Raw genomic sequence first — 19471 nt, 5'->3', positions numbered from 1 at the left:
ACATGTAGCCGCGCGGCACAGGGTTCGAACGAGCGGGGATTTAAAAATGGCGGCGCCCCGCTTATGCAAATGAAGCCCGGGAAATTCAAATCCCGGGCTTCATTTGCAAGTGCGGTATGCCTACATTACCCCGCTAGTTCGAACTAGCGGGGTAGTGTAGACATACCCTCAGACAGTGAGCTCTATTCCAGTTGCCCCCCTTCCCCACCAGTCACACATTCCTGGTTCCTGTATTCACAAGCCTCTTCTCTTCCAGGCCTGTGCACCCCTGCAACTCCCTTGCCCCATTTCCCCAAGACTTGGTCAACCTGCTAGTCCCCAACATCTCTACCCATGCCCCTTCTCTTCCATAGAGTTTAACCTCATATGCAGGGGCAACAGGATAAGGGAAAACTTCTTGGTGTGTCAGTATTTCAGAAGAGTCCTATAGCTGAGATATTATTTGAATATGAAATCTGGACAAAGGTGTGGTTGTCTAGAACCCAAAGAAATGTGTGGACAACAGGTCAACATTTTGTTAAGGGAACCCTTTGATATGTTTCTTTTGTAAATGTTTATTAAAAAAGACTAAATTCAATTGCCCACCGAAGCACTGTTATTGTACATGTGGAGACTCCATTTAATATTAAAGTACAAAACAGGTGGATTTCAGGCTTACTTTCAGACTAAATCTTGATGCAACCTTTACTAGAGTTGCTGATAATGTCTCTGCATATAAATATAGCTATACATTTTGACATTTAGTATATCAATCATGGGTTTGGGTTTCTTAAATAAATGCGAAAAGCTGCTTAATAATTGAGTGATCCACTTTTACTTGGTGGCCTAAATCTTCTGTCACGGTCTACATGGTAATGAACAAAGTTTTTTTCCTGAGCACACCTTGCAGTTCCCTGTAAGCTGGGCACTTGTGGAGTCGCTCAGGACAGATTCAAATGCCACCCAACTAGACTTTTTGTTTCTACCAGTGGTGCGCATTTATTCCACACATGGATGGAATAAATTAGTGAGAACACTGAGTACTCAATGTATGGGATGTAACTAATGTCCTTACCAGTTTCAGGAATGAGTTTTTCATTTAGCTTCAATATGACAGATGAGTATTACCACTATTTTCCTCTGTCCTATGGTTTTGTCCTTTTGCTTGTATCTTGAAACTACTGACCAATTATGTCTCTAGGAGACTATTATGCAAAAATAACGTATTGTGCATAGTACTTATTCTTCTTCCACAACTACTTAATAACAAAACAGAGTTTACAGAGTTCACTATAAACGCCATAAGTCTATAGCACTGAGTGCTGAGACCTCTCATGAGAGAGCCAATGCATTATAATACCATTTCCTTGATTTCTGTTCTCCACTTTGGTTTCTGATCTTTTTCCTTTCTTTCAGGATACATTTATTTCTTTCTCACTTGATTTTTCTAAAATGCAGGTCTCCAAAGAACATTTCAAGTTTATGTCTTTTGTTGTCACTGAGCCCTCTGTTCATTCTGTAGCAAGTACATGGTCCATGTGATTGATATTCTTTCGCATACGCGATACAACACACAAATAAACAACAAAGATGAGACATAGCAATGCCACAGCTGTGAAGAAAAAGAGGAGGCCAGCAAACAAAGAAGGGTTCACAGGTCGCTGGATCAGCTGGCTTTCTGCTGGGATCATATTGGTGAGGCTCATCATATAACCAAGAGACCATGCTATACTGCTGTTACCAACCTGAAAGGTGAAAAAGACAATTCATATAAACTTTTTTGCTAAAGGCCAGAGAATCCAAAAGCTGCAGCACAGCTGACACTGGTGACTTTTCTAAAAATATCAGAGGCAAAGCTTTAGCAAAGGCTCGCATTTGCAAGGATTTTTAGAGGCTATACACTTCCCTAATGCTTTTAGCATTACAAAGAAGGACCAAAGTGGAAACCTGTAAAGTAACACATAATGTTTTGCTTTCTAGATCACCTGGCTTAAACAAGTCAGATAAAGACATCAGATTGGTGCCAACACAGAGAATGACTAGGTATGGCTCCATCTACTTCATCTAAAATGTGTGTGTGTGCGCACACACATGTGTAACCAAATCACTATTAAATATCTTAGTGTGAAGTACAATTTAAGATATCAATAAGCAGTGCTCTCTGTAAACTGAGCAGTCGGACAGCCACCCAGATGATATCCAAATGCTGCCCAGCTGATCAGCAGAGTGCCCACAAGCTGGCAGCATGTGTTTCTACTTTCTATGCTTTGGTGCATATAACAAAATTTATTCCACACATAGATGTTGAAAGTTACTGGGAATACTGCCTGTAAGCATAAACAAACATTGAATTGGACTCTCCTTTCACCATCCTAGTGTTTGGCTACTTACACTTGAATTAAAAAAACCCACAACCGCCCAAACGCACACTCACACACAATCCATTTTAGTCCTGAATATTCAAGACCAAAATGGCACCTGCAAAAAGAAGTTAGGAGAAAGCCTGAAATCAGTCACTCTGCTTATTAATAAACTTGCATTCTAATGCAATATTTTTGTAGCTCATTGGTACTTAAAGCCATTGGCTCTCTTCTTTTTGCCCAACAGGAGAAAGAGGGATTGTTTGCAGGCAACTGGTGAAATTAGGCAGATTGGTTGGAAACTGTTAAGAGCGGGCTGTCTGTCATACCTTTGCCTGTCAGGTTTCAGCCTTAGTGGCACTTCTAGAAATAACTGTTCTTTCCACTCAGAAACATGTCCACTTAAATAAGTACGTTCACTTTGATCAGTACTCTATGCTGCTGTTTGCAGGGAAACAATCATAAGTAAAATTTACTCTTGTGCTGAGGACCAATTCAAGGCTTATGCAACAAGTAGTTTTGGCTGAAGACCTCAAAATAACCTGTGTGCTGGCCTTTTGCCTACGCGTTAACTTACCATCTGCTAACACTTCTCCAGATCTTCTGGTAGCTGGCCATTAGATGGTAAAGCAAGGCAGTGTAATTATTTCCTACCTTATACTATATATTTGTCCAAATGATGGAGCTCCATTATTTAGAAGAATCTTGCTCATAATTTCTTGATGCCATACTCTCAAGTGCAGTGAGTGGATTATTTTTATGTACAATACTCAGGGCTGGCCTTACCATGAGGCGAACTGAGGCGGCTGCCTCAGACTGTGGGGGGAGGAGTGGGCGCCATTAGGACCGAGAGTGCAGAAAATTGTGTGTGCTGCTGGTGTATATGAATTCTCTCTGCTCTAGATGCACAGAGATGGTGGAGTGCTGTGCTAGAGGAAGGAGGGCACAAGAGACATAACAGGCAGGCAGGAGAAAAGGTGAGAGGGAATAAGAAAGCAGCAGGAGCTGCAGGGAGAGAGAGGAGGAGCCTCTTATGTACCTCTGTAGCACCCCGAGGAGCCCGGACTGATTAATACCAGCACGGAAAGCACCACTTTGATTATTCAAACAGATAAAAATGCCAGTGTTTACTATGCATACAAGAAAAGTTACATTTGCTGTTCAAGGCGTTTGAAAGTTAAGTGTTACTTAAAATTTTTGAACAAGGCGTTTTAAGTTGTTAGTTCTCCTTTATTGGGGTAGGTAGCAGAGCAGTATCATGAGAGGAGTAGAACAGGAAGAAGGCAGAATTGAGACCTTTCAAAGTTTTGGCCCAAGTGAGGGGGTATGAGGGCGTCATTTGAGCTCCCTGCCTCAGGTGCCAAAATGTTGTGGGCCAGCCCTGACGATACTTACACCTACACTTTGTATTACCTCATGTTGTAACAGGCCAGGGCTAGCCTCCATGAAGAGTTAAAAAATCTGATTGGAACAAGCTGCAGAAATAAGACTTGAGGGTGGAGAGGAAGGAAGTGATCACAGTATAGCAGAGTCTGATTACTCTGAAGAAACAGCTGTATAACTGTTTCAGAATCTAAATGGCACTCAGAATAGTGATAGAAATGTAGCTGTGTTAGTCTGGCGTAGCTAAAACAAAATACAGGACTATGTAGCACTTTAAAGACTAACAAGATGGTTTATTAGATGATGAGCTTTCGTGAGCCAGACCCACTTCCTCAGATCAAATAGTGGAAGAAAATAGTCACAGCCATATATACCAAAGGATACAATTTAAAAAAAAGTGAACACATATGAAAAGGACAAATCACATTTCAGAACAGAAGGGGGATGCAGGGGGGGGGGGAGGTCCTCCCCTCCCCCCCTGCATCCCCCTTCTGTTCTGAAATGTGATTTGTCCTTTTCATATGTGTTCACTTTTTTTTAATTGTATCCTTTGGTATATATGGCTGTGACTATTTTCTTCCACTATTTGATCTGAGGAAGTGGGTCTGGCCCACGAAAGCTCATCATCTAATAAACCATCTTGTTAGTCTTTAAAGTGCTACATAGTCCTGTATTTTGTAAATGGCACTCATCACAGTAAGTTTGTTTATAGTCTTTCGCTCTGTACTTTGGCTAGTGGGTTTTATTACTTCTGCTAATCATTTCATCAACTCTAAGAAGCAAGACTACTTAAAGGTCTTTTTTTCCCCGGGGTCCTCATCCAATCCTGCCATTTGATTTTTATGGCCAGACCCTGGTGCCTGTACAGAGCCCTGTTGACTTTAGTGGGATCCCATATGGGTAGATCATAACACCATACTACAGGAGTGGGCAAGATCTCCCTCGTGGGCTGGATGGGACCCACCAAGCCACAGGATCCAGCCTGCAGACACCCTGCTGGGACCCTCAAGAATGCAGCAGCAGCTGTTTTAAGTGCAGGGCTGTTCCACGTGGCCCTCTGCTCTAAATGGAGGGGGAAGCTTCCGTGCGATCTCCCCAGCCCAATCCTCAGCTCCTATTGGCAGGAAACAACCAAAAAGTATTGCCCACCTGTGCCACACTAGCAGACGTCTTTCCCTAACTGCTGTATAGACACAGTATCTGAACTCTAAACTCTTGCCCATCACCCTAGAGCAGGATGGGCAATAATTTTTGGTGGGGGGCCACTCCAAGATGTTGGTAAGTGGTCAAAGTCAGCACTTTTATGTGGAGAGGGTGCAGGGTCTAGGATGGAGGTTGGGTGCAGAAGGGTGCACAGGGTAAGGGACTGGGGTGCAGGAGATGCTGTGAGGTCTAAGAGGGAGTTTGGGAGAAGAAGGGGGTTGTGACCTGGGTCAGGGGATTGGGGTGTAGGATCAGGGAGGGAGTGTAGGTGCAGTAGAGGATTCTGGCCTGGGGGAGGGGCTTTAAGAGGGAGTGCAAAGTGCTGGGAGGGAGTTGTGACCTGGGGCAAGGGGGTGCAGAGGGTTTGGATGGTGACCTGGGGGAGGGGGGCAGGAGGGGCTGAGGTGCCAGAGGCAGGCTGTGGCTGGGAGGCGCTTACCTAAGTGTCTCCTGGCCAGCAGCTATGCAGCATCACCAACGCAGGATGGACTCCCTGCCCGCTGCAGCCCCAGACCACTTTAAACTGCAGGCTGTTCCTGCCAGGTGGCGCTCAGTTCCAGGAAGGGGAGAGGCTTGCACTGCCCCCATGCTCCAGGCCAATCTATCAGCTCCTATTGGCTGGTTGTTTCCAGGGTGATTACACAAAGCCTCACCCTCCCTGTAGAGCAGAGAGTCCCACGGATTGCATTTTAAAACCAAGGCAACTCTGTGCCTGAGGGTCCTAGCAGGGTGGTCCGTGGGCCAGATCTGGTGGCTTGGTGGGCCACATCTGGCCCCCAGGCCATATTTTGCCCAGCTCTGCCCTAGAGTTTGGCTGTTAATGAAGAAGAGTAATAAGATTAAACAAAAAAATTGGCTGAAACCATCTCTCCAGCAGGCTTAGCTATTTAGGTGGTCCCTCCTTTCAGATCTGCTGCTGTCATGCCAGGTAGCAAGTCCCACCTTGCTTATATCCAGGTGGTAACAAATTAATCACTAACAAAGTGAGTCAACAGAACTCACTTAGTCATGGCAAGGTGTTTCAGGCAAATATGGTCATCCCATTCCACACCACTAGATAGCCCAAGTGACGTCAGTGGATTTGCAGAGGCATAATGGAGAGTAGCATTTCTCACACTCTTTAAAACTCTAAAGAATCTAAGATCACTGAATCATATTGTCACCACTAGAATCATTAGGAGTTAGCATTGGAGCAAAAGTCACAGCTCTTACTTAGCTCTTAATATCTAAAAATCTTCTGCAGAAGCTGTCCACAATCAGTATGAATTTGCAAGGTAAAATGTCCTTCTGCTGCCCTTCTCCAAATACTTCTTCATGTTTTAATACTCACTTCTTTTCGGAAATGTATCTGGGGCCAAGTCTCAGCGTTAAATTTATATCCATATACGAGCAGGTAATAGAGGTAGTTTGCTGAAAAGCAGTAGGATCTAGCATATATTTCTTCAAATTTAGGCAGTATAGATGGAAGCTGAAAAATAAAAATAAGATCAACACAATTAAGAAGGATGTGCATAAAGTACACTTCCCATCTAATTAGCACCTTCCAGAAGTTTTCACAAACATCCTAAGAAAATTATAGGCATGTAGACAGTGATTTACAGGGGAAGTGACTGTGCAGGTGATATATTTTGTACTGTTAATTATATAGTAATTAAAAATAAAAGTTGCATGAAAGATAGAAATTGTGGTGACTAACCATTTCAATCTGACTCTTTAGATATGCTACAAGTGTTGGTAGTAAATTTCAGAGGCAAACCTCTTCAAGGAGATGGCACAGTCATTCTAAGTGTGTCAACAAGCATTCAGATCAAAAGGGCATACAATCATAGACTGGAGAGAGAACTGGGAACACAGGGTGAATTTGTGGCCTCAGCTATCTCAATGTATATCTGAAATTATTCCAGTGAGGTCACTTAGGATTTACTGGTGTAACTAAGATCGGAATGTGGTCTGCAGCTGATATTGCTGTAATACAGAGTTGACAAGAGGATCTGAGAAAGTATGGCAACTGGACACAAAAAATCCTTAGGTCAGATACTATCTGTGCATATTTCTGGGGTATTTTTTGGAGATAATTTTGGAGGATAATGCAGTGTTTGGGTATCCAGTCTGGTAGGAGCTTGAGTACAAAATGATGCATGAAGAATTATGATCCCCCATTCCACTTAATACTGAAAGGGGTGCTGGTGAGGGACAGATTGTTAGTGATGACAGCGAGATGACATGAAGGGTACAAGCACAGCAATCCATAAACAACTTAAAATAAGCAGAGCATCAAGCACTGCTGTCTGAAAGAGCAATATGACAGGTGTCAGCATGCCCCTTTGGGGCCCAGCATGGCTTCACTGCAGCTTTTAATTTTAAGGACTGCTCTAAACTATACTCATTCTCTTGGTGACCTTGACGAAGAATAAATCTGCCTCCAGGCCCAATCTTGCTCCTATCTAAGTTAATGGAAATGTTGCCATTGATTTGATCTGGAGTAGGATGAAGTACAAAGAGTACATAGTACACTTAGTACAAAAGACAAGTCTAGTTGTTTCTGGATTTATTGTACTGAACCCTTACATCGTAACTTAAGACAATGGCTCTTATTATCCTAACTCTCTTCTCTCCTCAAAACAAACAAAAAACCTTGGAATCCTGAGTCTCTCCCTTGATATTACGTACCTCTTGCAATGGAATCATTAGAAATGACTTATGTCCTTCAGGGTAGGTACAGCACAGTATAATTTTTCCTTCCCTGCAACTACCAGCAACACAGAGCAGACACCTACATGACATTTTGGGGGCCACTCAGACCAGCAAAAGGAATCTGTCATTGCCTTCCCTGTAACTTTTGGTACCCTCATGCAGCTTTGAGTCACACCCCTGACACCAGTAGCTTACCCACAAGCTTCCACCAATCTAGTTACCCCTCGCAGGGTGATAGCAAGAGCCCTGCCAATCTCAAGTCTCCCCACATCCATCCTTCCCAGCGTCTTAATTACCATGCACTCAGGACTTTTGCCCTCTGGTTCATCTCCCAAAAAGTGTGAAGCCAGTCTCTCCTCCCCCTCTCCCTGCCCTAAGCACCAGCTTACTTTGGCACAAATACTCTGCGCACCAGAGACCAGCCTGTGGTAAAAATTAATGAAAGGAGTATTTACTAGAAAAGCCACAAATTCAAAGGTGGAATAGCAAGGGAGAGCAAATATACACAAGTTACACAAAGACAGAACCCGATAAAATCCCATTTCTAATACAAGTTACTATTGCGTTTGTGGGATACCCCAACACGACTTCTACCCATAGGGCAGATCCCAGCATTTCACACAGAACCTGAACCAAGTGACTATCCCTCTGTTTCTGGATGTTTTTCACTTCAACTCCCTTCCATTTTAGCAGGTTTTTTTTTGTTTCATCCTTTAGTTACTACAGACATTTGTGCTAATCTGAAGAAGCGGTTTTTGTCCACGAAAGCTCACAATACCATCTATAGTTTTTGTTAGTCTCTAAGGTGCTGCAAGACTATTTGTTGTTTTAAAAGTTATTTTGAAATAGTTATTTTCAAATAGCGTTAGGATGGAGGCTCCACTGCTGCTATTTCAAAATAACTACTTCGCAATCATTCAAAGTAATTACTCCCCAGTGCTTCCTGGGGCTCTAAGTCGAGGTGGCACATCCACATTAAGGAAGCCTGCCTCAGACTAATTTCGAGGCTTCCCTGTAGTGTTGAGATACTATTTTGAAATGAGTTATTTTAAAATAACTCCCAAAATAACTATTTTGAAATAATTTCCTAGGATAGACAAGGGTATGTCTACACTACCCCGCTAGTTCGAACTAGCGGGGTAATGTAGGCATACCGCAATTGCAAATGAAGCCCGGGATTTGAATTTCCCGGGCTTCATTTGCATAAGCGGGGCGCCGCCATTTTTAAATCCCCGCTCGTTCGAACCCCGTGCCGCGCGGCTACACGCGGCACGAACTAGGTAGTTCGAACTAGGCTTCCTAGTTCGAACTACCGTTACTCCTCGTGGAATGAGGAGTAACGGTAGTTCGAACTAGGAAGCCTAGTTCGAACTACCTAGTTCGTGCCGCATGTAGCCGCGCGGCACGGGGTTCGAACGAGCGGGGATTTAAAAATGGCGGCGCCCCGCTTATTCAAATGAAGCCCGGGAAATTCAAATCCCGGGCTTCATTTGCAATTGTGGTATGCCTACATTACCCCGCTAGTTCGAACTAGCGGGGTAGTGTAGACATACCCCATGGCCTAAGGTGCCACGGGACTACTTGCTTTTAAAGTTACAGACTAACACGGCCACCCCTCTGAGACTATAGATATTTGGTTTCCCCACTTTAACTTTCCATTAACTCCAAAGGCATGTCCACAACAGGAAACAATAACTCCTGAAATAACTATTTCAAAATAAGTTTATTCCCCCAAGGAAAGCAGGAGTTGTTATTTTGAAATAACCAGCCCCTTATTTGAAATAACAGGCTTGGTAGTGTGGCTACTCTGCTTGTTATTTCAGAATAAGGGAGGTTATTTCAAAATAACTCCCTAGTGCAGACCAGAGCTAAGAGTGAGGTAAGGCTGCAGTTGTACCACAGTTACAGTGATAACTGTCTACATGTACATGTGCATATATTTATAATAATCACAGTTGCCATGCATAGCTCACAGTAGTCATCAACTGCAGAGCACTACAAGTCTTCATAGAAGACCTTACTCAAAATATTTGTGTAGTACAACATTATTGATTTAACTGCTTATTTTTTGTGGTTTAAATCTTCTGTTTGTTGTTCCCTTGGGATGAATGATTGTGATTATTGCAACTAAATTAAAGAGCAAATACTGAAACATAGTCTAGTTAGTGTATAAGTGATACTGCATTTTTTTAAAATCCCTTCTGCTTGCCAGTAAATACTGTTCAAGAGATAGTACTGATTTTAGACAGTGCCAGGGAGGGAGGCTTCAATTAGGCTACATCTGCACTTAGAACTGGGAGGTGGAATTCCTAGTTATGTCCAACCTAATTTTTTGAGGTTTACAGGATCTTTCAAAAAAGCGCCCCGTTTTTTAAAGAACCGTGTCTAGACTGCGGTTTTAATTTCAAAATAGCGCTTTCGAAAGAGCGCCATTACGTGATTACGCAAATGAAGCATGGGATATTTAAATCCTGGCTTCATTTGCACTTTTGAAGTGTTTCATTTACAACCCTCTGCCGACAGAGGGATGTAGTCTAGACATAGCCTAAGGGTCCTATATCAGGGATCAGGAAACTTTCCAAAGTGGTGTGGCAAGATTTAACCCCCCTACCCTGGGCTATGATGCTCTCTCAGGGTAGGAGGGGCTCTCTTCACTGTGTGCCTGTGGAACACCTGGGTCAATGCAAACCATCCCATGGACCACCAGTTGCTAATGGAAACTCATCGTTAATCACATAATTATGCCCAAGCCATTTTGCTAGTGCAGCAGCTGGGGAGAATGGTTTAATTTAAATTATTAAACAGGTTAAGCATTTTAACTTTCTCGTGTTAGTTTATCAAACTTCATTTTAAATAAAGTAAAATATGATGTCCAACTCAAAAGCTTTCAATGTTTTCTTTATTTATGGCAGGTGTGGGGAACCTTTTTTGGGTACAGGGTCACTGACCCATAGAAAAATCAGTTGGGGGCCACACAAGTGAGAAGCAAAAAAACTCCTCCCAAAACCCCCAACCCTCACTGATATGGCCCTGACTGAGTCACCTCAGTCTTCTGGCGCTGCAGCCCCCATGGGGTGAGGGGAAGGGACAGGGAGGAATGAGGTTCAGGGCTTCCCATAGGCCAGATTTACTTCTCTGGGGTTCCAGAGTTAGTGGATTTTGTGGACCCCTTAGGCTCTGGAGTGTGAACAAAAATGAGGGGCTCACTCTGCGGTACAGCACTGCCATCAAGTGGGATAGAGATGCAGGATTTGGGTGGGAGGTAGGGTGCAGGATGGGGTGAGGAGGGCGGAGTCTGTCAGGGTATGTCTACACTACCCCGCTAGTTCGAACTAGCGGGGTAATGTAGGCATACCGCACTTGCAAATAAAGCCTGGGATTTGAATTTCCCAGGCTTCATTTGCATAAGCAGGGAGCCACCATTTTTAAAACCCCGCTGGTTCGAACCCCATGCAGCGCCCATGAAAGCTCATGATACCATCTACATGTTTGTTAGTCTATAAAGTGCTACCAGACCATTTGCTTGCTGTTTTTTTCCTGCAGAATCTGGCAACCCTGAATGTGGGAAACAGCAAACAAAATGTCTCATGAGCTACACATAGAACCCTGATGGAAAAGAGGTTGCCTACCACTGGTAGAAAGGATCCTGAGTACAGATGGCTGTCAAGCCCTTTGGGGTTTTTTTCTGGCAAAAAATATGATCCATTTGCTATGGTGTGACATGACAGGTGCACAAGACTCACAGAATGAAACAGAAAACATATGCATTTTGTCTTGTTCCTTGTTTCATGAACTTGGGCCACAGTTTAAGCACTCTATAATATTTTAGAGTTTGAAGTGCATTTGAAACTCATAGAAAAGGAAGGCAAGAATTCACATGAACCTTTCAAAAAATTATTCATATGAATCCCTGTGAATTGATGTGACCCAATTACCCATAGTTCTGCGTGACTGCTCCTTGATCTCTCCCCTTTCCAAATGCAGAAAATTCATACTGACCTGATTCCAGCTCCGTGAGCAGAAAAACCACATGCTTGAATTAAAATCAGCTAGGGGAAAGTGTCCAGTTAAATTCAAAGCATTGGCTGTATAGTAGAATCCTGAAAATGCCTATAAATAAAACCAGATGAAAGGCACTTTATTCTCAGGATCTATGTAAATCAGAGATAGGTAAGAAATGCTGCAAAAAGGAACATTGTGCTTTTAGACTTACCACAAAGTTCCCTTTAAGTTTTGGCTGTTGGACTCCATTGAATGAACAATCTTCCCCCTTGTCGTTGCAAGCAGTGAAGTTAAACAATAAGGACACCTGCTCCCGGCACAGAGCTGGATTTCCAGTTCCCCTGAAATTTATGAGCTGTCCTGGGTTGTAATTTGTGGGTCTTACAGGTTCTGTGCAAAAGCTTCCATACAAGTGTTTCATTGTTATGACAGTTTCATAATCCTGAGGATAGCATGGATTATCAACTTTGGCCTTGTCTCTTGAATTCTGAGGGAGACAGTAAAGTTTGTCTTAACAGGAAAGCTTTTAATTTCACATTAATAGTATTTTAACCTTGTAAGTTTATATTCTCCCTATTTGCTTCACTGTCATAACATGTATAGTATGATTTAATGACCATTATTAAACAAATCCTAGCTCACAGAATGCACTTGTGCAGTAAAGCAAAGATTCATAAATCTAGTTTAATCTCTTAGCCGAATATATTTTGTGAAACTCTACAAAAAACACAAGACATTCATCATTAATACTCCATCATATATTAAAATGAGGCCATAGGTTTGTAACAAGGATTTCTCTCTTCCCTCACCATTTTTCCCTCCATTTTCACCAATCTCTTTCATCTCCTTTGGAGAATGTCCGAGTGGCTTGATTTATATATTCTTCACAGTGTTGCTCCTAAGATGGAATGGTCTGGATTCCCAAGTGAATGGGCTCCAGAAAAGCTGACAAGCAAAATAAAATATCCATTTTCCTACTGGTGCTGCCTTGCGGGGTTCACCTCACCCTGCTCAAACAGAGTAATAGGGATTGCAGGGCATCCTCACCAGGAAAAAGGCTGTGGTGAATTGACATACTCTGACCTAACCTCAACCCATTTTTCTTAGTGTAGACATAACCCAGGAGGGTCTTGTTGGGTTTCTGACATGCTCTTCTATCCGGAAGTTTGTTCCCCAAAGTTAGCAGAATCCTCAAGATCTCTAGGTCATGTACCCAGGATCTTTGCAGGTCAGGGCCATTTCAGCAGAGGAACTAGTTTCTTGATCACTCCTTTTCCATCCTGTATGCTGAACAGTACAGCTTTCCACTACGCCTAGGAGGACCCATGATGGGGCTAGCACAGGAGGGGAGAAAGGTGGAGTGATGAAAGTGTGTATCCTCCTTTGAGCGGTGCCTCCTGCCCATGTATTACCAATTTAGATGTTAAATTTAGATGAATTAACTAATCAAGTATCGACTATTTGATTTGTCTATAAGGGGCACTTCTGCTTTTGAGCCCTAACGGGCTCTTGCTACAGTTCAAAAGCAGAAGCCCCACAGGGAGCATGGGGCCAGCGGGGGACTGGCTCTGTGCTTCCTGCAGCGCCTCAGCCTTTGAAATGTACAAGAGTCCCTCTGGGAGCACGGGTCCAATGGGGGAGTGCCACGATCCCTGCGGAGTTTCTGCTTTAGAAGCTCCACAGGGGCTCTTGTACATTTCAAAAGCAGAATTGCAGCAGAAGCAGCACAAGCGGAGATTGCTTTGGTCCCCGCTCACGCCTTTTCTCACTGTACCTCAACCTCCTCTGTCCCCCACAGGGATAGTGCTTGGAGAACCGGCTTTCAAGCCAGCTCCCCGCGGCACTGGCTCATGCTCCCCACCCTTGCTGCCTCTCTCTGATAGAGGCAGCAAGGGTGGGAGTGGGGGAGGAAGCTTATGCTTATCGGATAGTCGACTAATCGCTTACATCCCTATTGCCAACCACAAAGAGGAGCTTCTGCATGCTCCAGGGTAAAGGAACTAGGAGCCTGGAGAGGCAGTGCTCCATTTTCCCTAAACCTCAGACAGAGATCTTTGATGGGGAGGACAAGAAATAAAAGGGGGAGGGGGAAGCAATATTCAATTTAGGTACATGTATAAAATGAGTCCGATGTGTTTGCATCGCATTTAACATAATGGGGCCCAAACTCAGGTCTGTAGGCTCTACTGCAAGAAGAATTTAAGGCAGAAGAGAGAACACGTTCAGAAAGTTACTGAATACAATCCAAACAACAGAGTCCCTGAATGTACCTGCACTAGTGAGGCTAAGAACCTTTTCTCTGCTTCGTCTCTTCCATAACACGGGAAGCTGTGAGTGTACACATTGTATTCATAGCCATACAGCTGCACTTGTAACGTGCTGCTGGAGTTCTGCGAACACTCCTCTGGGACAAAGGATATTTGAGTGGAGGCTCCTCCTAGATCAAGCGCACCCGTGGTCTCTGCTCCATGAGGACGGACCCATGTCCTCCAAAGGGTTTTCTAAAAATTAAACAGGTAGGTATGAAATACCAGCTACTTCTCTATGTTCTTTCAAGCTTTTTCATTCATTTGCTTTTAAGCCAACAATAGTGTAAAACAAACCACTCAAGAAAAGCTCTCTTGTGTGTAAGCATTGTCTGCTTAGGTTTCGTAGATTAGGGTGATTTTTTTTACAAAGGGAAATGAAGAGGAAGAATGAAGGAAAGGGTCAACACTACTAAAACTCAGAGGTATGATTTAGCATTCATAGCTCCGGCCTGGCAGCCTTTAATCCTAGTTCTGATACTGCCTTTGTACATGAGCTTGGGCAGATCACTTAGTCCTTCTGCATATGTAAAACAGAGATAATATTCACTTATCTTCCTAACAAAGGTATATAAAGGTAGTAAGTGTTATAAAGATAACACTTTAATAAAGGATAAATTAAACATTAAAAGGTCTGAAATGGTTAAGAACAAAGTTGGTTAAGCTGTCAGGAAATTTTCCATCAAAACACTTTTTTTCAAAATGAAAAATGACATTTTCCTCAAAATTAGAACATTTTTGAAAAAAAAATCTTTTCACCAAATTTAGTTTAGAAAAAACCCCAAAATGTATCAATATTGTCAAAATCTATCCAGTTTTGATGTTTCAGAATGAACTGTTTTGCTTTTTTTATTTTGAAAAAAAGCTTTCAAAATAAAATTCATGATTTTTTACATGAAAAAACACTAAAAGTTGAAAAGGGTAGAAAATGGAAACTCATGTTTAAATTTTATCAAAGGGTTCTTATAAACCCAAACACATTTATTACATTGCCATTATTTTTTAAAAATATTTTTTTGTTCAGTTTCTGAATAGAAATTTTGAAACCATGCAATTCCCTGGGACACAGAAAATCAGATTTCTGCCCAGTAGCTAGAGAGAGCCAGCTCCTCAGTTAAATGCTTGGCTGAAGTCAATGGAGCGATTGCAATTTACACCAGCTGAGGATCTGTCCAAGAGCTTCTCTGAAGGTTTTTATATTTTAAAAACCATTCCTATTATCTTAGGCCTATAAGCAAGGTCCATTTATCTAGAGGTTTTCAGTTTGAAAAGTTATCCGGATTTTTCTAGATACCTATCTGCCAGTCGTTTTATACAAACAAAGGAAAACGGCTGTAGGATTTGCATGTCATCAAAAGCAAAGTATGCACCATCCAATGATTTCTTTTAATACTGTCATTTATTGAAGGAGTTTTCATTCTGTGCAGGTATGTGTTGTGATGTGATGGGAGATGTGAGAGAGGACTGAATGCTCTAGCAAACATCTGTAGACAATCCCTATGCAGAAGTGGGCAATAAATGTTTTTGGAGGGCAGGGGGACACTGCAAGATTTTGGAAAGTGGTCAAGGGCCTCACTTTTCTATGGAGGTGGTGCAGGCTCTGGGATGGAGATTGGGTGCGGAAGGGAGTTCACGGTATGAATTGGGCTACAAGCTTTACTAGGATAATTTCAAATATTTTGGAGAGTAAACATCTGTAATTAATACAACTGTGCACTGAAGATCACTGTGGTAAAGCTAATTCCACGCACACAATTGAGTTAGGCCTGATCTATACACAAATTTCATACCAGTATAACTATGTCAGTTAAGGATGGGATTTTTTACCAAGATAGTTATACTGATATAACCCCTAGTATGAATGCAACTATGCTGTTACAAAGAAGCCAGATATTAGTTTAATTTTATCTCCTTTCCTACACAGGAGTAGCTCTACTGCTATAATAATCTATTAGGAATGTAAAGGGTAACCAGTTACACGGTAAGTATCACTCAGTAAGCTCCAGCACAGCCGTGCCATGGGAAGGGTCTGTACCATGGTTAACCAGTTAAACATAATGGCTGTGTCTACACTGGGCCACTTATTCCGGAAAATCAGCTGCTTTTCCGGAATAAGCTGCAAGCTGTCTACACTGGCCCTTGAATATCCGGAAAAGCAACGATGCTCTACTGTACAAAATCAGCTGCTATTCCGGAAAAACTATTCTGCTTCCGCTCGGGCATAAGTCCTTATTCTGGAACACTGTTCCAGAAAAGGGCCAGTGTAGACAGCCCAGTAGTCTTTTCTGGAAAAAAGCCCCGATCGCGAAAATGGCGATCGGGGCTCTTTTCCGGAAAAGCACATCTACATTGGCCACAGACGCTTTTCCGGGAAAAGGGCTTTTCCGGAAAAGCAGCCTGCCAATGTAGACGCTCCTTTTCCGGAACTGAAAATGGAATAGTATTCCGTTCCAAGCATTTCTGGAAATTTATGTCAGTGTAGACACAGCCATAGTATTTAACTGGTTAACTTTTTTAAAGACCATTTACATCCCTATCATACACAGTGGCATAGCTGCAATCACATACTACCATAGCTGTACCGACATAGATAAAATGGTTCAAATAAAAGCATTAGGATGAAAGATAAAGTCCGAGATGTGACTGACAAAATCCAGGAAGCATGACTTTTCTAGTTCAGACACACAGAGAGGATGAAAAAGGAGGACCCAGTGAAGAGCACATGGCAGGAAAGAGATCGTGAGGAAAGCTGAGGATGTGATTAATTGAACTTAAGAAGACGATAAACAGGTGGACCTTAGGGCTGCCTGAAACTGACGAAGCTGGAGAATGTTTGCACAATGATCCAGACCCTGATGATGGGATATGGGGAAGAAGAAGCAGCAATACACATTGTGCTTAGGACTAAGCATTAGATTTGCCATTTAGACAAGAATCTTATTTTTGTTTCTTGTTAAGAGTTCTACCTCGGCCATTAATATGCCTTTTAAATATTTCCAGTGTTCCTAGTTAAGATAAACACTCTATTCATTTTATTCTCTATGGACCAAAAGCTTGTCTGTGATCTACTTTTGGCTCCACATTTCTTAACATGCATCTCCTCCAAAACTTGGGATTCATAAGCAACAGTATAAAATAAAAAAACATGCAGTTTTTTCCACACACCTCCAAGAAATTGCCCATTAAATAGTTGGCTGTAATCCATCCATACACCCCTTCCTCTTGCCCAGTTATGATTTGAGCACCCCTAAAATCAAAGGGCTGGGAGCTGAAGTAGTTTTGAATGCTCTCAAGGACTTCATTGGCTGTCGTTTCATTTTGTGACCTAAGCAATTCACAAAACACAAAATGCTGAGCATCTGGAAAAACAAGTTTACCTTTATTATTTTATCAACCTAGTGACTTAAAGGAATGCCCATGATTTCCTACTGACAATCTGAGTCCGTTTTGATTGGAGGGACAGCCTTTAATAAGGAACATCCAAATTAAATGTACAGCCAGTTTTAGCAAGCACAACTGGCTTAAAACAACTCTGACGGTGGTAGAACATCAAACTGTGGGCATGTCTACTCTGCAGCTGGAAGGTATAATTTTCAGCTCAAGCAGACACAACTTCAGTAGCTCCAGTCAAGCTAGTGTGCTAAAAATAGGAGTGCAGACTTGTACAATCCCATCTGAGACCCTGAGGTACTTACTGGGATGGTTAACTTTTCTCACCCCTGTGGCCACACTTCTATTTTTAGCACGTTAGCTCAGTCAGAGCTGGTGCAGGTTGTGTCTACTTAAGCAGGAAATTACATTTTCCGGCTGCAGGGTAGACGGGCCTATGTCCAATGCTTGCCATGTTTACACAATGAGCACCTGAGTATTTTGTTCCTTATATAAGATTGTACTTAGTGAACTGAGTGTCTATGTGAAAGATGCTGGTTTAACTGTTAGAGACTTGAGCCTTTTCTTTAGCCATAGAGCCAGATACAGCACAGGAAACAGCAATGCAAATTTCCCCACATTAATGTGCCCCAAACCTGTTCTGGACGAATCATCTCCAATGATGACACGGTAGAGTTTTCAGGCCCATTCAAGCTATAACTAAAATGGAGAACAAAAAATCCAGCTGGTGCCAGTCTCAAAAGCGCCATGAATGGATATAGTGCATTTAGTACCCTCTCACCTCGTACAACTTTGGTTTCCAGATGAATTACACCATCTATGAATTTGGGTTTCCTAACCTCAAATATTTTTTATTTACTCGGCAGCAGTTGACCCCACATGCTGAGGACAGAAATTTAGACCTCACACTGCTGTAGTGCAAACAAAGCAAATATTTCTTTTATAATACAGTAAAACAATACGGTAAAAGAAAAGCAGAGCTGCTTAAAAATTAGACCAAAAGTTCCAAACCTTTAATTTTACTTGCTGGATTGGATTTTCTTTTGAGACAGATCAAAATTCCTGGCAAACACAGAACTGTCTAATACATTTTTCCAGATTAGTTTCATATGCTGCTGTTCTATTTACATATATTACATGTACTGAGGAGTTTTTGGTTCATACCTCAGTAATCGCATTCCAGCTGTAGCTCCCAGATATGTTGGGGTATTTTTATGCAAGTGAGATGGAATTTTCTCCTTTACTTTATTCATGCAGTTGTCAATGGGTTTGACCATTTCTTGAGGGTTATTCCCATAGCTGGATATACCCGGGCCTTAAAAGGGAAAAAAAAAAAAAAAAAAAAGTGGCTGATTTCATTTGCCTTGTCACCTAGTGACAGAAATCAGAAGAAACAGTTCCCCTTTTTTAATATTCCATTTAAAAAAGATGTTTTACCTTTAAACCAGAACTTAATTTACAAATCTTAATTATTAAAAGAATATTCATGAACATGCTTTGGAGTCTTATACAGGGCATTTGATGACTCTCTTCCCCCCCTCCTTCCACTGCCATCCTTCCAAATGTACATAAGCACAAATTGACAGAAGTGCCACATTAATGGGAAAAATATATTATATGTGGCAGGAACTGCAGAAAAATCCACATACTGGATGGAAAATAACTCTTGAATTACAAAAATTATAGAAAACTCCATCCCTGTGTGACCTACATCATGTGGACTACATCTAACAAACTGGCATATGTCAGTCCAAATCTGGAAGTAGCATCCTATTGATAGCTAACTAGTGACTTGTGAGCTTCAATTTGACCTTTATTTGGACTTAGTGGCAGTATGGTCCACTGGACAGAGACCTAGACTAGGAATCAAGCAACCAGGCAGACACAGGAATAGACCCCCAACAACCTCCTAAATTACTTTTGCCAAGTCATTTCCCTTTTTTTTCGTCTCGGTCTCCCTCTCTGTATAATAGGGATGTTAAATTTTGATTAATCAGCTAATTGAGTAGTTGATGGAATTTCCATTGACTACTCGATTAGTTGGTAAGGGGGGTGCTCGCTATCCCACTGTGTCTCTCCCTTTGGAATGTACAAGAGTCGCCCACAGCTCTTATATATTTCCAAGGGAGAGAGGCAGAGGGAACCCGTGTCAGC

At 42.2% G+C, this 19471-nt stretch overlaps 1 protein-coding gene across 2 annotated transcripts in view; it reads right to left on the bottom strand.

Annotated features, from left to right (window-relative positions):
* Window positions 1-312: 312 nt before the first annotated feature.
* Window positions 313-19471, bottom strand: part of ENTPD3 (ectonucleoside triphosphate diphosphohydrolase 3) — an 88598-nt gene continuing 69439 nt past the window's right edge. For both annotated transcript variants that reach the window (XM_075921953.1, XM_006125573.4), the window contains 7 exons: window positions 18482-18632; window positions 17093-17252; window positions 13892-14122; window positions 11833-12108; window positions 11619-11729; window positions 6256-6393; window positions 313-1724 (listed from right to left, as the gene is read on the bottom strand). In XM_075921953.1, coding sequence (XP_075778068.1) covers window positions 1491-1724; window positions 6256-6393; window positions 11619-11729; window positions 11833-12108; window positions 13892-14122; window positions 17093-17252; window positions 18482-18632 — 1301 coding nt within the window. In that variant the 3' untranslated portion in view covers window positions 313-1490. The remainder of the gene's footprint in view (window positions 1725-6255; window positions 6394-11618; window positions 11730-11832; window positions 12109-13891; window positions 14123-17092; window positions 17253-18481; window positions 18633-19471) is intronic.

This window comes from Pelodiscus sinensis, chromosome 2 (genome assembly GCF_049634645.1).
Source record: "Pelodiscus sinensis isolate JC-2024 chromosome 2, ASM4963464v1, whole genome shotgun sequence".
Lineage (NCBI taxonomy): Eukaryota > Metazoa > Chordata > Testudines > Trionychidae > Pelodiscus > Pelodiscus sinensis.
Note: the sequence above shows the minus strand (reverse complement) of the source record. Positions and strands in the feature narration are given on the sequence as shown.